The sequence below is a fragment of the Herpailurus yagouaroundi genome, unplaced genomic scaffold (genome assembly GCF_014898765.1).
Source record: "Herpailurus yagouaroundi ecotype Mexico unplaced genomic scaffold, PumYag 202, whole genome shotgun sequence".
In the NCBI taxonomy this organism is placed as follows: Eukaryota; Metazoa; Chordata; class Mammalia; order Carnivora; family Felidae; genus Herpailurus; species Herpailurus yagouaroundi.
The window spans coordinates 641,039-654,334 of NW_024412433.1; the positions used below are offsets into that span (position 1 = coordinate 641,039).

At 56.2% G+C, this 13,296-nt stretch overlaps 1 protein-coding gene across 5 annotated transcripts in view; it reads left to right on the forward strand.

Annotated features, from left to right (window-relative positions):
• Positions 1-13,296, forward strand: part of PASK (PAS domain containing serine/threonine kinase) — a 40,626-nt gene that overhangs the window by 23,376 nt on the left and 3,954 nt on the right. For 2 of the 5 annotated variants that reach the window (XM_040450399.1, XM_040450397.1), the window contains exons 11-16: positions 1,984-3,725; positions 4,574-4,755; positions 5,129-5,296; positions 8,878-9,003; positions 9,119-9,253; positions 11,968-12,167. In XM_040450399.1, the coding sequence (XP_040306333.1) occupies positions 1,984-3,725; positions 4,574-4,755; positions 5,129-5,296; positions 8,878-9,003; positions 9,119-9,253; positions 11,968-12,167 (2,553 nt within the window). Of the gene's footprint in view, positions 1-1,983; positions 3,726-4,573; positions 4,756-5,128; positions 5,297-8,877; positions 9,004-9,118; positions 9,254-9,972; positions 10,049-11,967; positions 12,172-13,296 lie in introns of those variants that run through there. The other 3 variants (XM_040450401.1, XR_005783158.1, XM_040450398.1) reach the window with 3 other exon arrangements.

Genomic DNA, 13,296 nt, shown 5'->3' on the forward strand with positions numbered 1-13,296 from the left:
TCCTCCCTTCCTCCCTCCTTCCTCCCTCCCTCACTCCCTCCTTCTTTCCCTCCTCTCCTTCCTTCCTTCCTTCCTTCCTTCCTCCTTCCCTCCTCCCTCCCTTCCTCCTTCCCTCCTCCCTTCCTCCCTTCCTTCCCTCCCTCCCTCCTTCCCCCCTTTCTCCTTCCCTCTCTCCTTCCCTCCTTCCCTCCCTCCTTTACTCCCTCCTTCCTCCCTTCCTCCCTCCCTTCCCTCCCTCCCTCCCTCCTTCCTTCCTCCCTTCCCTCCCTCCCTCCCTCCCTCCTTCCTTCCTTCCTTCCATCCCTCCTTCCTTCCCTCCTTCCCTCCTTCATTCCCTCCTTCCTTCCTTCCTTTCACTCCTTTCTTCCTTCCTTCCTCTCTCCCTCCCTCCTTTCCTCCCTCCCGTACTCCTTCCCTTGCTCCCTCCTTCATTCACTCTGTCATTCACTCCTTCATCGCTCCCTCAGTCACTCATCACTCACTCCATAAACAAGCATTGCAAAAGACTTGAAGGATCATCCCTAAGAAATACTTTGTAGCAGAAAATGGGCTAAATCAGCAAACGCGGCGAGACTGGGAAGTGGGAAGGCAGGTTTGCAGCATGACTTTGGGAGTGTTCGGTGCCTGGGGACCAAGGGTCGTGCCTGCTCCTCATTCTCCCAGCTCTCCCAGGAGCCCCGGAGGCAGTTGCTAACACAACCGAGTGGATTGTTGTGTTGGAGACCAGCCTGTGACCCTGTGTGAACCACCCGGAGGCACTGGTGCGGGCCCTGCCATGTGCCAGCCGGGGCAGCGGGGTGGAGGGGAGGTGGGAGGGGGACGGGAGCCTCTCTGTACTTAAAGGCTCCCCCAGAAGCCTCCTTGTCACTTCCTCGGTTTACCCTGGCTGGAATGCAGTGACACTATGAAACCTGGCTGCTGGGAGCTGTGGTGGTGGGACGCGGGTGCAGTGCTGCCCCTGGCCTCGCCCTGCGTGCCCACATGGGAGGGTGCCCTACCCTGCCCTGGGGCCTGACCCTGCGTGCCCTCCGAGGGTGCCCGCACTGCTTAGAAAGGGGATTGAGACCTTCTGCCTCCCTTTTGGACCTTGCAGAGGACGTGCCGACTCCTGGGGGCCAGCTCCAGGCCGGTCTCTTGACCTGTGTGAATGGACAGAGATAGAGAGATACAGCCAGAGACGCAGACGATTTTTGCCTCTACACACCCTTGCCCGTGCCCTCGTTTGCCCCAGAACACTGCTGCTGTTCCCAGAGCCCCACTCACGGTTCCCTCCTCTGTGGGACCTGCCCTTTTCTGTTGGTTCCTTCCTCACCTGTGCCTCTTTACAAACCTCTGTGGTGACGCTTGCCGGATCACTGGCGCACACGCCCCAGCGAGGCCGGCCACGGCCACCTTCTGTGCATCTTGGTGCTGGCGTCAGGCTTCGGCTGGCCCCGGGCAGGAGCTCAGCGTCATCGGTCACGTGGGGCCACAGTGGCCAGGCCAGCTGTGGGGGCGGGGGTCCTCACCTGGGGCCTTTGGCTCTGTGATCGCCCCCCTGCCTGGAGGCGGCCCCTCCCTCGGTGGCCTCCATGCGAAGTTCCTGGGCTTGTGTCCCAGCTCTTCCCACCCCTGTGAGGCCCTGCTCTCACGGCCCCTCCTTGTGCCAGCCTCTCAGAGCTGTCTCTTTGGCTGTGACATCTGATAGCATTTGTAGCCGATCACAGGTCAACATCGTACAGGGCTGCACGGCTACAGGGAGGCTCCCTCCCCGCGAAGCGACGATGCTGACCGGAGCCCCGAACGTAGGGTCCTGGGTGTTCAGGGCTGTCTTTGCTAAATCGTTGTTAAATGAGGATTTATCTAGAGAATACATGAGCTGCTCATAGCTTATGGTGGTGACTGCTTTATACTTGTCTTTAATAGAGGAGGATCCGTGTGGTCTTTACTTTTGGTTCTTCTATGGCTCTTAAGTAATTACGTCTTCCGTGTTACAATCCTCAGAGGGGACAACATCCCAGAAGGAAGCCTGCCAGCCCAGGAATGGTCATCGCCCAAGGACCAGCAGAACATCCCAGAAGGATGCCCACCATCCCAGGAACAGTCATTGCCTGAGGACCGGCAGAACATCCCAGAAGGATGCTCACCATCCCAGGAACAGTCATTGTCTGAGGGCCAGTGGAACATCCCAGGAGGATGCCCACCATCCCAGGAACAGTCACTGCCTGAGGACCAGCAGAAGATCCCAGGAGGATGCCCACCATCCCAGGAATACTCATTGCCTGAGGACCAGCGGAACATCCCAGAAGGATGCCCACCATGCCAGGAACAGTCCTTGCCTGAGGACCAGCGAAACATCCCAGAAGGAAGCTCACTAGCCTTCAGTAAGTGGTTATTTCCTGAGGGCCAGCAGCAGAACACTCCGGAAGGAAGCCTGGCAGCCCTCAGAGAAAAGTCATTGTCCAAGGACCAGCAGAACACCCTGGAAAGAAGCCCGACAACCCAGGAGTACTCATTGTCCAAGGACCAGCGGAACCTCCCAGAAGGATGCCCGCCAGTGCATAGCCAGTGGTCCTTACCCGAGGCCCAGCAGGACACTGTCTTGGAGAAGGAGGAGGGTGCAGCCGCAGAGAGCCTCATACGGGACCTTGAGGGAAAAAGTGGGTCTGGCCCCAGGGACACGTGGACGTTTGCTTCATGTGAAGACTCTGAAGGCCCGGCTCCAGCAGAGGGTGGGAGCAGAAACCCTGGGGTGTGTGGCCCGCACCAGGAGGCACAGCTGGAGGGGGCAGGTGTGAGCAGTGCCGGTGGTTCAAACCATCGGGCTGGTTCTGTCATGCCCGTGCCCCATGCTGCAGGCCAGCCGGCGGGACAGCGCCTCCTGCCGTGCTACCCCAGGTATGGGGGTGAGCAGAACACGCAGCCCGGAAGCCCCCCCAGGGCAGCGCCACCCTCATTCTGGAAGCCTGTGCTAGATGAGCCGTGGGCAGGGGAGAGTGACCGAGATGAGCTGCAGACTTGCCTAATTAAGGAGCAGCTGTCCAAGTGGAGCGTCGTGGGGCCACCGGGCGTCTCTTACACAGAGCACCCCCTATTCTCTGCCCCTGTGTCGCTGTGTGACCCGGGAGGTGGAGGCCCGCGCAGCCGTGTGGGCAGCTCCGCGGCTTACTACGCACTGGCCACAGACCTCCCCGGGGTCCTGGATGCGGTGCAGGCCCGGGAGGCCGATGGGAATTCATTTTCCTGGAATCTCAAGGAACTCTTTTTCGGTGAACGGACAGACCGAACGTTCTCGAACCGTTCCTGTACCACGTCGGAGCTTGTGGAGATGGCCTCTCCTTCGCTGGCGGGCTCTGACGCAGACCTGAGTGGTCCGCACGGGCCCGGGTCACAAGTTCTGGACGACAGAGAGCTGTTGCTCCTGACGGGCACCTGCTTGCATCTTGGTGAAGTTCAGCCTCGCGAGAGCTGTCTGGGGCGCGGCCCGGCCGAGCCCTCTGAGACCCGTGTGGTGTCCTCAGGACCCTACAAAGTGAGTGGCAGAGAGAACCCAACCTGCGTCCTTCCCACGCCGGGAGCTGGCTCCGTGGAGGTGTGTCCGTTGGAGGAGCCCAGGCTGAGCTTCCAGGTCACCTCCACGCCTGTGAAAGGGGACAGCCCAGCGATGCCCGGGGCCCCTCCGCAGCATGAGATCCAGGAGGGCACCTATTCCGGCAGCTGTTACCACCGAGACGGCTCGTGGCTGAGTATGTGGCGGGCGGCTGCTGTGGGAGCACAGCGTGGCCGGTGCAGGGACTTCCTCGTCCCAGAGTCTGACGTGGCTGCACCCCCTGAATAGTTTGGGCAGAAATGATGCGCTAAAGGATCTGCAGTGAGAGCTTATCTCTTGAAAAGTAGGGTGACGAGTGCACGTGCTAGGGAAGGGTGGAGCCTGCGGTCCCTTCCTGGGAGCTGCTCCGTGCACCAGGGGATGGGTTCTGCCGGGCCCCGACCTCCATGGTCACCCTGGGCAGCGAGGTGCTCTGTGGCCCCGCGTGTGCCGCTGGGGCTCTGGCGCCTGACGCGCTGTGCGCTAGGAGGCAATGTTCTTGTCGGGCCCCTTCACTTGGCCCTGGGAGTCGATTATGTTCGTGATTTCTTAGCACATTATCTCCTGATTTCTTAGCAGATCCACATCATTTTCACCAGTTGTTTCCTTACTGCTGGCTTCACAGTGTCGATTACTAAGGCTTTTTCCCTAACCTTAAAAAGGTTCTACAAGTAATATGTGTTATCTGTAGATGTACTAGAAAACACAAACAAAAAGAAAATAAAGCCACCTGTAAATGCCTCCCCCAAGATGACCCCATTTGTTTTGGCGTGTACCTTGGAGGCCGTGCAAAAATGCACAGACGTGTATCCAAACCACGTGGGCTTTGTACGTACGCGCACATGTGGTTGCAGGAACCGCCATAGGCACGTACGCGTTCCACTGAGGCCGCTCACATTCCTGGCAGCTGTCTCCAGGCTTCCCCCGTCCTCCGAGTGTGGGTGCCCCTGCCCGCCCCGCCCGGTGCACGGTGGAGCTGTCGTGGTGACCCTCCCTCCCCTCCAGGTGTGCAGTTTGAGGTGAAACGGGTGGAGCTCCAGGGCTCCGCGACCCTGTTCTGCTGCTGGCTCGTGAAAGACCTGCTACACAGCCACCGGGACTCGGCCGCGCGGACCCGCCTGCTCCTGGCCAGCCTGCCCAGCTCCAGCCACTCCATGTGCGAGCTTTCTGGACCCAGCACAGGGGAGGTGGGTGTCTGCGGTCAGCTCCCACCTTGCACCCACCGCGTGGTGTGGGAACCGGTGCTGCCCGGCTTTTCTCTCTTTCTCTCTGCTTCCTCTGCGACGGGAGGGAGGTCCAGTTGTGCCTTTTTGGGCCTGTCTTCTAAGTTCGTGGGTAAGTCGGAAGCCAGACGTGGAATCTTAGACCTGAGTTTGCCCCGTGTGCAGGGCGGGGTATAAACACTCTCGGGTGTGTGTGCCCATCTGGGCTAACCGCGAGGGCACTTCTCAGGCCAGGTACCCCCAGGACACGGGAGGAGGGGGGACAGGGGACCGGATGACGCGAGCCTGCCTGCTGCTGGTCACACGCGGCCCCTCGGGCGTCCCGTTTCATTCACAGATGCTCAGGAGCAAGCCCTGGTTTGAGGAGCCTCCGACGGCTCTGGAGGTGGAGGGGCTGGCCGCCTGCGAGGGCGCGTACTCCCGCAAGTACAGCACGCTGAGCCCACTGGGCAGCGGGGCCTTCGGCTTCGTGTGGACCGCGGTGGACAGAGAGGAGAATAAGGAGGTACTGTGGCTCCTGGGCCGTGCGCAGCAACGGGGCCGCTCCGGTGCGTCCGTGGCCTCAGTGCTGTGGCACGGGGCAGGAGGCGTCCTCCGTGGAAAGCACTGAGCACACCGGCTGGCCCGGAGGGCACCCGAGGCAGCGCACACGTTCCCCCCTTGGCAATCCTGCCCGCCGCTTCGGGGCCATGTGGGCTTTTCGAGTGCCTCTCCCTCGGGGGCTGATGTCTATTGATTTTCAGGTTGGGACACGCCAGGCTTCCTTCTGTGGTCTCAGTGGGCGTGGCCATTCTTACTTATTCCTCATCCACCTGAGCCGAGGCCTCGCTGCCCCTCCTCCCACATCCTGTTGAGACTGCGGGTGTAGCTGCCCAGCGTTTTGTGATTTGAGGGAATCGACATGGTGACCGTCCTGCCTGTCCCTGTGAACACCGTGACACTGCCCAGGTGTCCCCGTGCCACCTACTGGTTTCTGGGAGACCGTGTACTCGGGGTCCTTTGACCTGTTGGCTGTTACCAGCACATGTTGGGGTTGACACATCGTGTGTCTGTGCGAGACCCTTGCGGTCCTGACGTGTTTTCGTGGGTCCCCCAGAGCTCCAGGTGAGCGGCTCAGGAGCAGGCTGCCGCTTGCTGCGTCCCTGCCATTGCGGCCGCTCCGTTCCCTTCTCGATGGATCCTTCTGGGGAGGGTGTTTCATTTGTTTGCAGCTCGCTGAGACTTGGCTTGAAGAACGAGTGCTGAGTTCTGTCTGGTAGTGAGTGGCTGACACGATCACACCCTTGGTTTCTCTGGTCAGTAACACCGATCAGCTTGTGTTTTCCAGAATCAGCCCTTGGTTCTGTTACAATATTCTCTTACCGCATTGCTGAATTTGGCTTGCTGATAGTGCTACTTGGGATTCTTTTTCATTTATATTCCATCCATGAGTTTTCCCTCTCTTCTGACATCAGTGTGACGCGAGGCCTGTGGAGTTAGCGCTTTCGTGTCAGCGCGGTGTCTGTCCGCCTGTTCAGACCTGCATGTTTCTTTCAGCCGCATGCTGTGGTTTTCCGTGTGCAAATCCGTGTGCAGGTGACGTGCAGCTGCGTCTGCTCGCTCGGCCATCCTAGTTCTTGTGTTTGCCCTCTCTCGTCTTTGCGAGACTTGCCAAAGAAGTGTCTGTTTTGTTAACCAGATATTTGTTTTGTTTTCTTTGAACTTGTCTTCTTGTACCTTCTGGGAGTTAATTGTGCTGTATTTCTAGCTTATCGGATTGGAGGTGTCTCGTGGAGCCATTACTGAGTGACAAGGCCCCTGCAGAGCGGTTGGTGGTGGCGCGGGCCGCTCTTGCCACCTGTGTTTGCAGGGGCTTCATTGTCTAGTCCTTGTGAGGCGGGTCTTGCTCTTGGTTGGGTCAGCGACCCGACAGACCACAGGGCTTTCTTTGGACCGCTCTGCCTAAAGGAAGAGGAAAGAAGCTGCCGAGAGTCCTTCTCTTGGTTTGAAAAGAAACACATGAGTAGTTTCACCTTTCAGAACACAGATGTCAGCCTAAATATTACTAGGCCAGCAAACGATGAAGGAAAGCAGCCAATCAGAAAACAGCCCTGCACGGGTGAGGTGCCCGTTCGAGGGCCAAGCGCTGCTCTGCAGTCTCAGTCCACGGGACAGGATGGGAGGACTGCCATCCCTACACAGTGGCTCTTGTGACCCAGGACCTGCGGTGTCTCTCTGCGTGTTCGGACCAGCATGTTTCTTTCAGCCGCATGCCGTGGTTTTCCATGTGCAAATCCTGTCCTCCTTTTCTTAAATTGGTGTCATTTCTATATCCAGTCTCTTCTCTTTCTTTTGCCTAGTTTTCTTTTGATGGAATGTGCGTTACTAATTTCCTAGGAAGGACACTTTGAGTTCTTACATGTTTTCTGATTTGTTTCCGTTCCATTTCAGTGGCGATGCGCCCTCCCTATTCCTCTCCGAACGTGTGAGCCCACGTCTGCTGTCATCTAGCATTTATTTGAAGAGCCATCTGATGTTTTTCCTTTCTGATTTTTTTAATTTACTTAAAAATTCTCTTTGAAGTTTACTTATTTTGAGAGAGAGAGAAAGAGCACGTGAGCAAGCAGGAGAGGGGCAGAGAGAGAGGGAGAATCCCAAGCAGGCTCCGTGCTGGAGCCTGTCAGCACAGTGCCCGACAGCACAGAGCCCGACGTGGGGCTTGAACTTAGATCATGGCCTGAGCTGAAACCAAGAGTCAGGTGCTTAACGGAGCTACCCAGGCGCCCCCGGAATTTTTTCTTTTAATCTTTGGACTTCATACGTTTCACCAGGATGTATTTCTGTGTGTGTGTGTGCGCGTGTGCACGCGCGCATGTGTGTTGTTTATTCTTGCTTGATGCTTGGTGAGACTTTGATCTAGATGTTTAAAGCTTTCTTTACCTTAAGAGAATGTATTCTTTTGTTCTGTTAATTCTTTCTTTTCCTTCTTTCTCGCTCTGTACTTTCCCCTGAACCCCCTCTCAGGTGTGTGTTGCAGCCCGTGGCAGCAGGCTTCCTGCTGGTTTGCTCGAACCCTGTGGTGGGACGGCCACAGCCTCTGCGTGCCCCCCCACCCCCACTGGCCGTGCCCCTGGGTGCACAGGGCTTCAGCCTTGCTTCCATCATTTTCTTGCCTTCCCTCACGTGCCTCCTCCAGCCTATCGAATCACGGGGCCCTCTCTCCACAGGATCCTTAGGATCTGACCACTTGTCACCACTGATGGCCAGCACTAACCCATCACCTTTTCCTCGAGGTCACGTGAGGGCTGACCGGGTGCTCCACGTGCTCCTTGCTCTTCCTCCTGCCTCTGCGTGTTCCCCTCCCGCTCGCTGCCCCTCCGGCGGGTCCCCTCAGCTGTCCCTTCTCGGGGAGCCTCCCTACCTGCTTCCCTGCTCGCCCGGTGCACTGGGCACGCTGTGTGTTGGCCGTGCCCCCCGCAGCCGATGAGCCGGTGGGGTGGGGCTCGGGGCCATCTTGTGGGGTCTCCTGCCGGCCGTCTCTGCTCCCCGCTTGGCCCCTCGGCCATGCGCCCGGCCCTCACCGGCACAGTGCTCGTCTCCTCCCCGTGACCTTTGCCATCGTCCTGGGCAGTGATGCTGTTTCTCTTGTGTTGGCCTGTGTCCGTCAGGCTTGCTGGACTCCACTGGGCTCCAGCTGATGTGAGTGGTGGCCTTTGTGTTACCAGTCCTCAGGCCTCCTCGTTCGTCTCCTGGGTCAGGGCACCTGTCCTCACTTGAGAAATGGGGGTGCTGGGGCCTCTGAGGGGTACCTGCTGCAAGGTCTCTGGCCCAGGCTGTGGCTCCTCAGCTCCTGGCCCCTCCATCATGCCCTCGCATCCACTTTAAGTGGGCAGATGTCCTCAGCCCTGCTGGCCAGCTGCTGGTGTGCCTGTGTGTTCCTTGTGCCAGGCGGGGGTCACTACTAGGTTCCTCTCTCCTGTCCCTGGATTCAGGGGAGGTACACGTGGAGGTTACCCTCCCCTGCACTGCGATGCAGCAGTGGGCACCAGGCTTGAGGGGACGCAGAGGCACGCTGGCGGTCACTTCTCCCCTCTGTCTTCCTCGCAGGTGGTGGTGAAGTTTATTAAGAAGGAGAAGGTGTTGGAGGATTGTTGGATTGAGGATCCCAAACTTGGAAAAGTTACTTTGGAGATTGCGATTCTGTCCAGGGTGGAGCACGCCAACATCATCAAGGTGGAGTGCTGTTTCTCACTTAGCGGTGTCCCGACGTTGCTTGTGGGAGAAGCTCTTAAATACGTGGTCTTGAAGGTGTCTCGGCAGGCCCAGACCTGACTTTGTGTTTTTGCAGGTGGTGGACGTATTTGAAAACCAAGAGTTCTTTCAGCTGGTGATGGAGAAGCACGGCTCCGGCCTGGACCTCTTTGCGTTCATCGACCGCCACCCCGGCCTGGACGAGCCCCTGGCGAGCTACATCTTCCGACAGGTGAGCAGGCTGGCGCCGTGCTGGGGAGGTGACGGGCTTGGGCACGGGGCTCTGAGGCCGCGCAGATGTGGCTTCACACGCACTTCTCTCACAAGCTGGGGTCTAGCCTTTAGATTTTGGATTTGACGGAGTAAGATACATAATAAGATATACATTGGAGGCCAGATGCCGTCCTGGACCATTCGGAGATGGAAGCTTATTTATATTCCTACAGCACCCATGCCAATTGCAAACTTAGCCAGAAATATTCCTACAGTACCCACGCCAATTGCAAAACTTGGCCAGCAAGGCTGTTGGATTAAGGTTTGAGGCCTGCGCCTCTGATCTGAATCCTCGTCTCCCAGCAGGAAACCATTGCTAATCTGTGCAGCAGGGATCATGATAGTGCTGGCGCGGGAAGGCTAGGAGGGTTAGATCAGAGCCTCTAAGGCACTTGTGCAGCACGGTGTCCCGCACATTGTAAATGCTCGATAAATAGTAGCTGTCCAGTCAGTTAAAGTAATCAGTAAAGGTTGAGATTCTAGCAATCTCATTTTACAGTATTTGTTTTGGTCTCTTTATACCTGTTTATGTATTGATCTTGTCCGTTTATTCTTTTATTGGAATAGGAGACTGATCAGCGAAATAGAAAGGCATGCTGGGAGATTGAGAGGTTGGGGAGGGGGTGGAGAGGAGACAGTAATTCTTGTTTTGAGGAGACGGTGGTGATTTCATTTTAGACTGTTCCAAGCAACCTGGAAAGAGTGGAGAAATAATCTGGAAGGCCGGGGGCAGAGGGGAGTGAACAAGTCCCAGGTTTGCTCTCTGATTGTTTCCTGGTGATGACTTAATTTCTCATGACAGCTTCCATAAATTGACATTTTGTACCCAGAGCTATAAAATCCCAGAAGCTATTGGATTTCTGAAATTAACTTTCTCAGGCACCTACTTATAAATTTCAGGCATCATGATTCTGCTCAAAGACCATCCCCTTTTTCCCTCTTCCTGTTTTGCAAGATTACATACCCATCTACCTTAACGCATAGCGAAGATTTGTTTTTGAGATCTTCATGGCAGGCAGTCCTATGACAACAGGAGTCACTTGTTAATAGCTGGTGTCTCTCAGTTGTTAATTCTGGGGCAACTGACATAGGTAAATATAGTGTCCTCTACTTTATAATTTTTCAAGAAGTATCTATAGCCCTTCTGTAAATTTACATGCGTAACTGCTACATATGTATGTGCGTATGGATTCATGATTTTATAGAGAAATACCATTATATATTAGCGTATGTATGTAGAGTGCCAGTTATCAGTGAATTGCTTCTCAGCTCCAAATCCACCAAGGGCCCACTCAGCGGCCAGCTCTCCTATGCAGCGAGGGGGAGGGAGGACCTACAGTATATTGTCACAACCATACCCTTTCAGAGCGGGAACTATTGCATGAGGCCTGTTGGAATGAAGCCCACTTCCAGTGGACTTACTTTACGTCTGCCTCCGTGAGAACCCCACACAGTGTGGCTGATGCTCAGTGCTGCTCTCTGAGAAGCTGCTAGAGCCCAGAAGTAGGACTTTGGAGACTTGGCCTCCACTCCCAGCTCTGCCCCCATGCACTGCATGAACTCTGGGCAGGGTCCTTTCCTTCCCCGTGAACCGACGGTGTCAGACTCCGTCTTTCTCCAGGGCCTCCTCCCGTTGAACTCCCAGACCACCCTCAGTAAGGTGCCCACCGTGCGCCTTTGTAGCTTCTGCTTGTGGTCTGTCTTTCCTCCTGAGATTGTCACGATGTGTATTGAGGGGTGAGTGAATGTCTGCTGGGAAGGCTTCTCAGCGTGGAGAGAACTTGAGAATCAGTGTTTGCCTGGTGGGGGCACAAAGTGTCAGCTACACAAGATGACTAAGTCCTGTTTCATAGCTAATAATACTGTAGTGCAGGCTCAGAAATTGGCTTAGTGTAGATCTTATGTTGAGTGTCCTTATCACAAATAATAATAATGAAATTTTATTTTTTTCATTTATTTTTTTTAACTTTTTTTTTAACGTTTTTATATTTTATTTTTGAGAGCCTGAGAAACAGAGCACGAGTGGGGGAGGGGCAGAGAGAGAAGGAGACACAGAATCAGAAGCAGGCTCCAGGCTCCGAGCTGTCAGCACAGAGCCCGATGCAGGGCTCGAGCTCATGAGCCGTGAGATCATGACCTGAGCCGAAGTCAGATGCTCAACTGACTGAGCTACCCAGGCGCCTGCTTTTTAATTTTTTTTAGCATTTATTTTTGAGAGAGAGAGAGAACAGAGCACAACTGGGGGAGGGGCAGAGAGAGAGAGACACACACACAGTATCTGAAGTAGGCTCCAGGTTCTGAGCTGTCAGCGCAGAGTCCGATGTGGGGCTCGAACTCATGAACTGTGAGATCATGACCTGAGCCGAAGTCGGACGCTTAACCAGCTGAGCCGCCCAGGCGCTCCGAAATTTTAAAGAAGAATCAGGTGCTGGTGCTCCTGCCAGCGGTGGGACAGGCCGGCCACGCCAAGCACCCCACCTGGACCTGCTTTGCCTATGCTGAGCTGGGCGGCGTCTGCAGCATCCAGCCTTCTTTCTTGTCACCCACGCATGATAAACCAGACAATAGGCTCTTAGCTTCGTTACTGTTTCTTTCTTTGCGGTTAATCCTTATTTTAAATGCATGTTTTACTTGACTTGCTTTTTTAAAAAGTCCCTGTGGCCCCGATTGCAGCTGGTGTCGGCAGTGGCCTACCTGCGCTCCAAGAGCATCATTCACCGGGACATCAAGGATGAGAACATCGTGATTGCGGAGGACTTTACCATCAAGCTGATCGACTTTGGCTCGGCTGCCTACCTGGAGAAGGGCAGGCTGTTTCACACGTTCTGTGGGACCATCGAGTACTGTGCGCCCGAGGTGCTCCTGGGAAACCCGTACGTACGTGCTGCACAGCAGCTGGGCCTCGCGCCTTCCGTCGGGGCCCTGCCACCCGCGGGAGTTTAGGTGGGAAACTGTTTCAGTTTGTGCCTCTTGGTGACAGGGCCGCCGACTGATTATGAGCATTTTGTTGTCTGTGGGCAGGCAGGCAAAGTAAGGCTGGTTACGGGATGCTGGGTGGTGGCTGCAGGATCTGTTGTGGTCTTTTCTCAACTTGTGTCTAGGTCTGGAGTTTTAGAAAACATGAAAGATCAAGATAAGCATAAGAATGAAGAGGGTCTCTCCTCAGTTGGGTTTATTCCTTGTGACAACAGGAATAACAGCTATTCTAGTAACCACTGTTGGGGATCGAGCAATGGGACGTACTGGTGCAGAGGACCGAGTGGCCTGGGGCCTGGCCAGGCCTCCTGCTCCTGCCCCGGAGCCTGCGGGCCACAGGGGGCTCCAGCCAGTGCTCACTAAGCCCTTCCCCTGTCATCCGGCACACTCAGAGCCACCAGACCGGAGGGAAGATTGAAGGGGGATAGTCTAAGAGGGCCTTGGGGTTTCTCTGAAGATGTAATTTGAGCACCTGGTGCCCCCAAGCGTGCTCTTGGCTGCTGTCTTGTCCTGTGGTGGCCACCAGGTCGTCAGAGTTGTAGCGGGGGGCTGCACGTCCTGTCCATGGGATCACGGCATGTGCTCTGTGGTTTGTCTGCCCCCCACCCCACCCCCCGCACCCGGGCTGGGAAGCTCCCACAGGGAAGCGCAGGGTGGTGCCGCACCTCGGTGCCCGCCCGAGGGCGATCCCGCCTTCTCCGGGAGCCCCGGCCCTGCACCGTCCCTGCGCCCTCCTCTCTGGCCTGCGGGCGCCCTCCTGCGTGCTCCCCCGCCTCACCTCGCCAGGGGTTTGCTGAGCTCTGATTCTAGATCCCGTCCTCAGGGACTCTGCTTCCTTCCTCGTTGTCTCTGTATCCTTCTCCGCCAAACCGGCCCGCCACTGGGTTTTATACGTAGACTTCTATTGCTTATGCGGTGTCTGTGGCAGCTTTCACGCTGCCGTGGCCGAGTGTCGTGCCGGTGACAGAGGCTGGGTGGCCCACAAGCCGAAAACGTTTGTGTTTGGCCCTTTACAGAAAAAGTTCG